Below are 12,503 nucleotides of genomic sequence, written 5' to 3' on the forward strand. Positions count from 1 at the left end.
ACAAGGTATAGACTATCAACTGTTTTTATCAACTGTTTATGAACCCGAGGTTTATAAATGGCTCAAATCCATGTATAACTCATAACACCATCTGTCAGTCACATACTGTCAGGTCTGGGAGCAAAAGCTTGTTTTATCTGCAAGTGAGGGGGAAAAACATTTCCTCCTTGATCCAGCAATAAATAAAACCAGCAAGGGGCAATGGCATTTGCACAGTGGGTTGTCATACAGTACTAAGTAAGCCTAAGGCTCTCAGAATCAGACTAAAAAGATTCAATCAGAGCAGATGATTGATATCAAATGTCACATGTAGGCCTATATGACCATGCATTTGTGCATTTCTTTAACGTTGTTATCTGCTGTGAACATTCTCTTCTAAGCCTTTTCGTTAGGGATATCTTCGGATATTTTTGTGTCAGTTATTTCTTTTGGTAGATAGACAGTTAGACAGCTTATTGGATTTCATTTACAGCATCAATCTAGAGAATCTAGAGAATCCAAATGTAAAACACATTGGGGCTGTTAAGCTCTTGACATTTGCTGTTCTGAAAGCCTGGGGGTATTGAATCCCCATTCCCCACTGTGCACAAAAAGAGTCAATACCATCACTGAGCAATTTGTTTTCACTTTGCAAGTTCTCCTTTCAAGTCTATAGAGTCAATTATACTCGTCTATTCTTCTCAACAAGCTGTCCTTTGTAGAAATACCTCAAAATGGACATTGCCTTTCATTTACAAATTAATATTCCATTCACGTTACAAGAATCAAGGGGTCAATCTGCATTTAAAGCATAACAGATTTTGGCTTGCGAGTGAATTAAGCTTGTCACAAAATGGTTGCTGTTTTAGTTACATTTTATTAATGTTATATATTTGATATATATTTCCCCATATTAACAACAAATGTTTTAATACTTTGTTGTGTATTATCGCCTGGCTGTTGTGTTAAAACCACACGAGGCAAGCTTCTCAATTCACAGGGCTCACAGACAGACACCAGGATTAAATGGATTCAATATCAATAACATCATAGACAGATCACTTAATCCTAACAGCTCTGACTAAAACCAACACGTACAGTTGGAAATCTGTCACAGCTTATCAGTGGGTTAAAATGAAAATTGACATTGATATTCCTGACAGTTGTCAATGAATATGAAATGATACATGGCTCAGTAACTCAACTGAATGAACTACCACAAACAATGCAGTTGTTTTACATCAAGGCCCTTTGGGTGACTAGGTTTTTTTCTTTAGTTTTAAAATGTTGTATTTGTAAGCTCTGAAGCTCATGACTTTCACTCACACTTTTCAAATAGAAATATTGTGCTTTTGACTCGACTAGATTTCTAGGAAGGGACTCACCGAAACTTACCAAAAAATATTATGAATGAACCACTTAAAGGTTTCATGACATTCAGTTTTACAACACATTACAAGTCTTTGTCATGGTCCTTCAAACGTGTATAAAAACTCTAGTGAGCCATTGCAGGTGTTTTTCTCTCACATTTCTAAAGCCTTTTCAACTGCAATGAAAAAATAAATCTTTGCCTGCGGGTGTCGCTGTTGAGGGATTTTGCCTGTCCATCATCACCTCTGCTCCGCCCCCCCAAAGGAAAGGATAGGAGAGGGGAGGGGCGAGGAGGGGAGTGGGCGGGACTAATGGCCTGTGACTTCACTATCCAAGGGCCAATCTCAGATTACTTTTCAGTCTAATTAGTCAGAAAACCCCAGACCACAGAAAATCCACTGAATGTTCAAAGTTCAGGTTTTTTGGGGTGTAATTGAGGTCATAAAACTCCCAAAAAAAAACATACAAAATAAAAAAAGTGAAAATGAATGTCATAGAACCTTTAAGCCCAAATATAGTCAAAATAGCATCGCATGGGTTCTTCGTAATTTGTAATTTCTAATTTTGAATACTTGAGTATATACTTTGTCCATCACTGTATAGTATACGTATGCATCAGCCTCTAGCATTAGAAATGGCACCGATTTACAGTAAATCTTCACTAACCATACCTTCAAAAGTATCAATTTACTGAATGGAAAATATTATTGTGTAGATTGAATTACTTTTATTCCCAGCACTATGCTATGGCTGCTATGTATCTCCTTGGCTTTGTGAGTTGATTTAACCACATGAACCCTATAGTGTCCCTATTCTGGGCATGTCATAATAGGCTAACATTCAGCGAAAATAGGTGAACATTCAGTGCAATTAGCCAAACTGCAAGCTTGTAGATCAGCTATTTTTGACAAAGAGAGAAACATATTTGACCTCCTTCCATTTGGCATTTACTCTAGAATATGCACACCTTAACCACTTTAGCCCTAGTGTCTCTATTCTGGGCATGTCATAATTGGCGAACATTCATTGAAAATAGTTACCACCAAGGAAGTACAGTATAGACCCCTGGGGGGACCCCGGTCAACGAAGTATAGAGTTTAATTGGTTAAGGATCTGTATTGACATACAGTGTGACCCCCACAGGAAAAGTAATGCTGTTAATTCCTGGCCATCTGGTGCTTGTCTGGACATTTCTCTGATGTGTATGATGAAAAAATGTAATAAAGGTCAAAGACCTCATGTTCTGACATGCCTTCATTTGACCTTGACATCTGATAATAAAAGCCGTGCAGCATTCTTGAAAACCAGTATATGCCTTATCGGCACTGCGGCTGGCTGATGTGTCTTTCCTTCCTTTTAAAAAAATGTCAGAGGCAGCTTGTTACTCTTTCATCAACCTTTCTTAAAGTATGCTGTGTATATTTTATTTATGAACATTTTATATTCTGTTTCATTTCTCATGAAAAATTTTTATGAGTTCAAAAGTTAATTGCTAGGTGTGTCCTGTGGGCAGTGTTGAACAACCTGATAAAGTTACCAGCGTACAGATTAAATCAGTTCCAATACCTGAGACTCCACTCTGCATACTTATGCATGCTTATCTTTTGACCTTCTTATCTTTTTTACCTGACTGGCTCTTATTCTTATCTGCTCTGTTTTTATTATCTGTTCTTGTGTTTTTATTGCCATGGCGACTGAATAAAAGTATATCCTAGGCTATCCTATCCTATATACCACCTGGCTGGGCCCTAGCAGCAGCCAGCAGACTGTGGGGCTTGTCAATAGCTCGTGAATCTGCATAATCATTGTGTTTGTTTGGTGAGACCTCTTGCAATCGGTTTCTGGTGAGTTATTTTGGCTTGTTTGAGACCTTTGTTTCACACTATTTTGATTTATTGCAATCTATGCCTCCCAGAAAGAATGCTGCTGTGGAGAAGTTTGTGATTGTCACTGTACTAAATGATATGTTAAACAACTTTCTTAGGTCTCATAATGGACTCTACCACAAAGAGAGTGAGTGCTGAGTACAAATCAATGACAATCCTTCTTTAAATCTTTTTAATTTCAAGAACGCCCAGGTTGATATGCATATTACTTAGTATCTCCATACATTTGTTTCACATGTTTTAAACCCATTTTGGGGCGGGAACCCCTATTTGTAACTATACCTTTCAAGACGGGAACCCTTTTTGGGGTTCCTGTTGCTATGTAGAGTATATAGCAACATAATCTTTTTGTAATTTTTAGCGGCGCTAGCCGCTCTATACCTGACTTTGTCCGTGTGCGTCAACGTTCTGATTGGTCAGGTGCGTCAACAAAGTGATTGGTCAAGCTTCACGTGACACATGGCTATAAACACATTATAAACACATATCGATGACAAATGTATCAAAGGCGCCGCTACCTTCACACAGGGTGTGATTTTTGAATACATATTTGAAGTTTTTCAGAAAACTTAGGTCAGGATTTAGAAGGCGTTTTTAGAATCGGCCTCAGGTCTAAATGGGTTAACTAGAATTTTATGATGGGAGTTAATGAGGCTTGGATTGGGCTGAAACCGTGCTCAAATTTGGAGATGACTGACATCATCAATATGATGTCATCAATACGACAAAAATAGATTGTAAAAGCTACATGCAAGTGCAGTCATTATCATTACATCAAGGCTCTGCAAGAGAAGCTTTTGGCTACATCACAGTGGCATCAGTACAAATCTTAACATGCAAAGCGCAGAAGAATTTATGCAGGGAAAAAAGGCTTGTGTGACAGAAGCACAAGAAGCTGCAGATTGCATAACACCACATGAAGTCAGAGATCCACATGGGAGCCGTGCCGTTATTTACCATATCTTGTTATGTTGCACTGTGCTGCAAAGCCAGTTGTTCCTCTGGGACAAATCATATTGAATCTGAGATATTTGGCAGTCATAAAAGTGCACCAGTTTGTAAAAGAAGTATTTTTTTGTATTTTGAAGCTAGTATTTTGAAACTGACGAGGACAACAACTACTATTTTATCTACAAAATAAACCACTAGACTAGTAATTCTACAGTGGATACTCATGGGTTTCATGTTGTGAGGGATGATGACACCCACCCCATAACAGATCCTACAGTATATAGAACTTCAATCACATTAACTGGAGTTTAAAACTTTAATTGCAACCCATAGTGCAGCACTATGCGTTGCACAGTAGTCAAATATTCTCAATGTTCTCAGAGTAGTCAATGTTTTATCCCATGTATGGTTGTTTGATTTTTGTGCTTTAGTCAATGTCTCTGTTTTAAATATGCTTATTATAAATAAACACACACACGCACACGCGCACACACACACACACACACACACACACACACACACACACACACACACACACACACACACACACACACACACACACACACACACACACACACACACACACTATGGATTAGTAGTATTAGCTGCTATCACGACCTTCCGAACTGCAGCTAGTATCATCTTTAGGATCAGTATAGGCATGGCCACATTCTTGCTATCCTGGGTGCATTTCACTGTGTAATTAAAATTGATTTGTTTTTCTCCTAAAACTGCCGAACACCATTATGAGTTGAATCTGTTGTATTTTGAAACTATGGGATAGATTCTTAACAAACTTCACAGGCTGTCACAGCTCCTGAAACTCATTCCAGGGAATATTTAAGGTGATCCTCTGGGTTAAGCCTTTTGCCTCAAAGCCTTCAGTCCTGTGCAGTAGAGCAGCAACAAACATCCATCTTCAAGTTCAAAATAAAAGTCATTAATATGGTTTAGTCTTCAAGTGTGTTTCACTTCGAGCCTCCATTCTTTTCTATTTTCCTGATTTTCTCTGCTATCCTTTCGAGTGTGTCCTTGTGAGTTAACACAAACACATTTCTTTTGTAAGTACAGTAAATTGATTTTTAGCTCCACTAGCAGCGAGGTTCTAAGGGTTGTCAATGAACATCCACCACTGGTCCTCAAGTAAACAATATAGCAATATAGAAACTACTGGCTGGAATTGCAATGGAACTAGCTGTGAACCTTCATGCACCCCATTGGATCGTCCCTGTTGATTTAAGTTTCACACATTTTATTTGACTCTCAACCAAGATATCGAGCTACTTTGAGTACTTGGAAAAGCACTATATAAATTCCAGGTATTATTATTATATCTTGAAAACTACCATTACCATGGAATGTATTGTGCATTCTCATCAGGTGATGGCCCTCAGGATTACTCCTACACATTTGACCCCACAACCTTTCCTCTAGCACCACCGCTCCAGCCCCATTATATTACAACTTTGTATCATAAATAGGCAGAATGGCAGATTGAAGGATGAACTCTACTGGCTTTGTTGACAGCCAAGGCCTTTTCTCTAGCGCCTCATTCAATGAATATAAAATATATTTGTTTTCCTTTGTCTCCCATCGATAGCCCCATTAGTGAGAGCGTCAGTTCAAACCCCTGGTCTGGTTGGGGGTAAGGAGGAGAACCACCTCTATGAGCTGCTAACAGGGCTTTTACACTCTTTGTCTTGTTTTGCAGTGTTTGACCGGCAAACATTACTGCATTCATAAAACACCAAAGTGCATTTAACTTGATCTAGTGTCATCGTGAGGTTGAACTGATTGTCTGTTCGGACACAGAATCTTGGCGAAAGCCCTTCGGAAGCTGCTGTGGCAGAGAGGGTACAGGAATGGGTTGATGGCGGAATTCAGCCACAGAAGCCAGAAGGTGATCTCGTACCAGTAGTGCTCGACACATGTACCCCTGCAGGCAGCACGGACAATCATCAGTAGCGTGTAGGGAGCCCAGCAGATCCCAAAAATGCAAACAAGGATGGCCAGGGATTTGGCAATCTTTTTGTCACGGGAAAGACGAGACTTCTGTGTTCTACGAGCAGTGGCCCCACATGGGGCCTTGGGTTGACAAAGCCTGGAAGATTTCCTGCCAGGTGAGATGTCGTTCCTCTGCAGGAAGGCCTGGCTTATGTTAGGATCCCCACTGGACGAGGGCGTCTGCAGCTCATCATCCTCGACCTCGATCACCGCAGAAATAGCTGTGTTCTTCTCGCTGGACGACACCTTCCGAGTCTTAATGAAATACACGGACCAGGTGTCCCTGTCCTGTGGCGTCCCTCTGTCTCTTGGAGCTCTTGCGGGGTCCTCCGTGCAGACGACCCTGCTCTTGTTCCTCCGGTGGATGTTCACGTAGATGCAGAGGTTGAAGAAGGCCACCGAAAAGAACGGCGAGAAGAACTCGAAGGTGGAAGCGCTCAGGAGGAAGTACCAGGTGAAGTAGAAGTCGGCGAAACACTCGTCCTCCGGGACGACACTCTGGCCCGCGATCAGCTCCCAGAAGATAATGGCGGGGCCATGGGGCAAGAAGGCCAGCACCCACACGACCACCATCTTGACCACAGCCTGGCGGGTCATGTTTCGCTGTGCTCTGTATTTAACCTGTGGCAAAAACAAAAGGACAAAGTGTTATAGTGCTGGGTAATAGGACTTCAAATCAATATCACGATTACGATTCGTGAAAGATTTTCTTTTTATTGTGAAAATAGCAGTCACAATGCGACGCGTTGTGAGCTTGTAGATTGGCTATTTTCACAAATTTTGTATGCCACTATTGTACAATGAAGTATAAGACAGGGTTAAGTGGTTAATCAGACTAATCAATTTGATATAAAAATATTTGTATCAATTACCCAGCGCTTTGTGTAATGAACACGCACAGCTTGTAAGCTTATAGATCGGCTATTTTCTGCACGCGACACCAACATACAACAAATTAAGCATAAGGGTAGATTGAGGAGCAGCACTCCTTAAAGTGATATTTCACTTTCAAAAAAACTTTTGGTCATTGTATCGTCTTCTCAGGCTTTTGTGAGTCCCCAGACCGTTTTTAAGTTGCTTGATTCAGTATTTAGATATTTCATATTCATTTTATCAGACACGCCCCCTTCCTATACAAACCCATTATAACTTCAAACTCCATTTTTAACATGTTAGATTCGTCAAAAACACCCGTCCTTGGTTCTGGTGACTCACCCTGCCCTCCTAATTTTTTTGATAACTTTTTTCATTTATTTTTAATATTTTTTTGGGAAAATGAAAAAATTAAATACATTAACAAAAATAAAAAAAATAAATGAAAAAAGTAATCGAAAGAATACGGCCCCCTCACATATTAGGAGGGCAGGGTGAGTCAGCAGAACCAAGGACGGGTGTTTTTGATGGATCTAACATGTTAAAAATGGAGTTTGAAGTTATAATGGGTTTGATTGATTGATGTACTTTATTTAGTAAGACATGAGAACAACAGTACATGGAAGTACAAATTCACAATACGAGGTCTACTAAACTGGAAGACTCATTAAAGCTCTGAGCTTGTTTCAAATGAGCTCCCCACGCACACAAATCATGATGACATATAAGAGACAGACAGATATACACACTACTATAGAATGTCATACAATCAGTTTACAGGTTACTGGTATGAAGAGTGAAAAACATGTACAAAAGAAGAAAGAGAGAGGGGGGGGGGGGTAGGGGGGTGGGGTAGATTAGGACTTGGACAGGGGCCATTTTTCAATTGCAGCCTCCTGAAGGTGTAACTTTAAGGCAGTTTTGAAAGTGAGTAGGGTTTTACACTCCTTTACTCCCTTTGGTAGGGCATTCCACATTTTTGATGAATAGCATGAGAACGAGTTCATTCCCTTTGTTGAGCCAAATCTGGGTTGAACATGATTTGTGGAGCTGCCTCTGGTGTTATGATCATGGACTTCATTAACATTTTGGAAGTATTTTGACAAATACAGGGGGATCCCAATGTTGTGGTGTATCTTGAAGACCAGGCCCATAGCAAGTTGCTGTACTCTGTCCTCAACCCTAAGCCATCCAATCCTAGCAAAATGAGCAGGGGTTAGATGGGTTTTGTAATTGAGGCCAAGTAGTAGCCTTACAAGTTTGTTTTGGGATGTTTGGAGCCTTGTTTTTAAGGCCTTGGAGGTGTTGTGATACCATGAGGTGCATGCATAATCATAATGACGTTTGTATAGGAAGGGGGCGTGTCTGATAAAATGATTATCAAATATCTAAATACTAAATCAAGCAACTTAAAAACGGTCTGGGGGGCTCAAAAAAGCCTGAGTAGACGATAAAATGACCAAACGTTTTTTTTTAAGTGAAATATCCCTTTAACAGCAGAGCATGAGGAAGAACATCGGTATTCAAGTTCCATCCTGTCATTCTCATCACCATACTCCTTCTCCTTCTGCTCCTTTAAACCTCTCTCCCTATTCAGACTACTCCTTTGTCTCTTTTTTTGTGACCAACTTTTGTATTCAATTTTTGGAAGAGACATTGCACAGCATTTAAACGGTCGCTCCATTCTTTCCTTTGAACATTTTCTCTCCCTTACCGCAAACACTCTTATGACTGCATAACAAAATCTATCTGTTACTGTCACTTGCTTTGTTGACGAGGATATTGATAATGCGTTCAAAACCTGAGAAAGGATCATACGGTAATAAACAACTGAGCTTTGTTGCCCATCATGGATATTATTGGCTCTCTCACGACATTGAGTGAAGAGCACAATATTTTGTCAATGGCCTTTGAGGAGCAAAGGTAATAATAATAATAAAACTTTATTTATATAGCACCTAGGGATGGGGTGATAATCGTTATTATCGTTTATCGTGATAAAAAAAACTGCCCACAATCGTATCGCAGAGATTTTAATTTATCGTGAAATTGTCCTCCGTCATAGCAGCAAATTCAGTACCCTCTGTACTTGATAAAATGGAGATGTAAAGAGCGCATTTGGTACGCTCTTATTTCACTGTACACACATCACAACACGTTGTGAGCTTGTTTGATTTCAACAATCAACATGAAAGCAAGCCTGATCTCCAAGGGCAGTGCATTCCAAAGTGTTGGAGCTCTGGTACTGAAAGCCAGACCTCCTTTGGTCTTTAAACTGCAAACTTGGCTTTCTAGAAGTGCCTGAGGATCTCAGACAGCGACGCGTGCTGGCACACAGGGGGAGAGCAGATCAGATATAAGGCGGAGCAAGACCTATCCTTGTATGCCTTGTATCTAGCAGGATTTTAAAGTCAATTCTAAAAGGGATTGGGAGCCAGTATAGAGAAGCTAAAATGTGTGTGGTCAAATATTTTTGGACCCAGTTCAAAGGCGAGCAGCAACATTCTGCACTAATTGAAGACGATGAATAGATTTTTTGTGAGGCAGGTATAAAGAGTTACAATAACCGTGACAAGATAAACGCATGTTTGACTTTTGTCATGTCAGGGATGAACAGAAATGGTTTTATTTAGGAGTTTCTTAGGTGATAAAATGAGGATTGAATGACTTTCCTGATATGATGATGTTCAAAGTTAAGATCGGGATCAAAGGTGACACCTAGGTTCTTAACAGTGGGCTTGAGATTTGTGGTTAATGGTAATCAAACAAAACACTTAAGAACTGTTTACAAGAAGGGTTATGTGACTCAAAATGTTTCTCTGCTGGTCAAAAGCAATAATAATACATCAAATATGCTTACTTTCAATGCAGGTAACAGCAATGTTAATATAGTCTTGAATAATTCCATCCCCAATACATTTTTCAAACGTTGACAGCCTGAATTTGGCACCTGAATTTCCCCGACAGGATCAATAAAGGTCTTATCTTATCTTAACTTCATGCAAAATAATTATTTCCTATAATTTATTACAAGTGGGAAGTAGAGCTAACTGGAAAAGCCATAAAAAAATATTAAAATTAATTATAAATTATAATATGGCACGTGTGTGTGTGTGTGCGTGCGTGCGTGCGTGCGTGCGTGCGTGCGTGCGTGCGTGCGTGCGTGCGTGTGTGTGTGTGTGTGAGAGAGCTTACTGCTCTGGTGACAGACAGGAAGCGGTCATAACTAATGAGGACTATGTTGTAGACAGAGGCAGTGCAGATCAGGTAGTCCATAAGCAGCCACAGCTTGCACAGTCCTCTGCCCAGCGTCCAGCGGCCTGTCAGGATGTAGGGGATGTACACAGGGATACAGAAGGCACCTGCACACAGCGGTGGAAAGTAACTTAGTACATTTACTCATTTACTGTGCTTATAAGTGCAATTTTTAGGTACTTTTACTTGAATATCTCCAGTACTAATTCCACTAAATCTCAATGGCAGTTATTGTAACTTTTTCCTCCACTACAGTTGTTTACTTTGCAGATGTATAGACAGTGTTGTGTTCTAGGTTATTAGACTACATACGCTTTTCCCCCAAAAAATCTGCTCTGTATGCGCGTATACAGCGTAACACGGTAGAACACACCACTAGATTTAGATTATTAATACAAAACATTCAATAATTGATAAATGATGAGGAGCTACCCAGCAGAAAATAAAGTAATTAAAATCAGCCTCACCTTCCCCAGTGATGCAATACTAATTAGTAGGCTTTTATGGTTGGTAACGTCTAAGTAGGCCTATTTTGATGCCAATACTTTGTACTTTCACAACATTTTGAATGGAGGGCTGCACTTTTAAATAATTCAGTTACTTAGAACCTATGCAGTGTTTTCAAACCATTATCTTGGTAAAACTGAGGAAATAAGAACACCAATATGATTTGTGTGCATGGGGATCTCATCTTAAAAAAGCTCAGTGCTTAATGAGTCTTCCAGTTTAGTAGACCTTGTATTGTGAATTTGTGTACTTCCATGTACTGATGTTCTCATGTCTTACTAAATAAAGTACATCAATCAATCAATCAATAACTGGTGGCTTCATGATTACAGGCTATTAGGCTAATAATATATCCAGTCATAGGAAAGACATTGGAAGGGGTCGATGTCCAATTGAGTTTATAGTTTAGATCAGTGGTTCTCAACCTGTGGGTCGAGACCCCCGGGGGGGTCCCCACATGATTTGTGTGGGGGGGGGGGGGCGGTCCCCAGTCAGATTATGGCATCAAAAGTAATCAACGAACTATACTATAAAAACTGGTCAAACCTTGACCAAATTGTCAAATAATATAAGAAAGAGGCAAAAACTAAAATAATAGACGATCTACAAGCTCACAGTTGCAAGGCATTGACGAGCTTGTAGATCTGCTATTTTCACAATATCTATCTGTTGTGGCACCTAAATCGAATGCCTCAACTCCTACATTCCAAGTGCTTATCAGGGGGTCCCCAGTTCAAATAATCACAGAGAGGTGCAAACGAATGAACTCACCCACAAGAAAATCAGATACAGCGAGGTTGAGGAAAAAGAAGTTACTTTGATTCCTCAGGGTCTTGTCCACGACAAAAGCCATGATCACCAGAGCGTTGCCTGCCACGATGACCACGTCCAGAAGGATCATGAGCCCCGCCAGGATCACCAGCAGGTAACCCGGCAGCTCGGCACCAGCTGCGGTTCGACCTGCTGCTCCATTATTATAGTCCGCTGGAGTTGAGTTGACGCTCCAGTTGTTAAAACCCCAAACGTCCGTCGCACCCGGTTCCATTTCCAAACCCGTTTATAACACGTGCGGTTGATTCCACAACAAGTCCATTATACACGAGATCCATCGATTTATGTGGCGCGACGGTTCGTTACGTAGCACTAAAGTGAGAGGTGAATGAGAATTGAGAACCATGATAAAAAAAAAACGTGGAGCGTTTTTCCGAAATCTCAGTCTGGGTGGAAAGACCACGGAATCACGGATCCTTTCCTTAATATCGTGGTGTCCGTTCTGCGTGCGCAACGCTGGATGCGCTTTTTCCACAGAGCGCACAGACTATAGGCTACTAGACAATGGTGGAAAAAAAGTAGACGACTCACATTTTTTTTTACTTCAGTAAAAGTACCAAAAGTAAAGTACTCATTAGGCAGAATATGTCCCATTTCAAGTTTTCAAATGTATACAAATCTTTTGAAAATAGCCGAAAGGTAGGCTATATAGGGCTGAAGTGGTTAATATATGTTTTGTAATAATAATCTCAATCTGCAAAGTAACATAACGCTGTAAAATAATTGCAGTGGAGTAAAAAGTACAATATTTGGCTCTAGTAAAAGAAACTAAAACGAAAACAAAAACCTCAAAATTGGACTTAAGTAGGCTTATACTTTCATGTAGGCCTACACCTACTTACTTAC

General features: G+C 40.2%; 1 protein-coding gene across 1 annotated transcript; it reads right to left on the bottom strand.

Annotated features, from left to right (window-relative positions):
* Positions 1-3,726: 3,726 nt before the first annotated feature.
* LOC311051312 (histamine H3 receptor) lies at positions 3,727-12,117 on the bottom strand. The gene is made up of 3 exons (XM_084065864.1): positions 11,598-12,117; positions 10,260-10,426; positions 3,727-6,812 (listed from the first exon to the last, which is right to left on the bottom strand). The coding sequence occupies exons 1-3, from the start codon at positions 11,869-11,871 to the stop codon at positions 5,946-5,948; spliced, it is 1,308 nt and encodes a 435-aa protein (XP_083921990.1). The 5' UTR covers positions 11,872-12,117; the 3' UTR covers positions 3,727-5,945.
* Between the last annotated feature and the right edge of the window lie 386 nt (positions 12,118-12,503).

The sequence above is a fragment of the Gymnoscopelus microlampas genome, assembly GCF_963454915.1.
Source record: "Gymnoscopelus microlampas genome assembly, chromosome: 9".
NCBI classification, from domain to species: domain Eukaryota; kingdom Metazoa; phylum Chordata; class Actinopteri; order Myctophiformes; family Myctophidae; genus Gymnoscopelus; species Gymnoscopelus microlampas.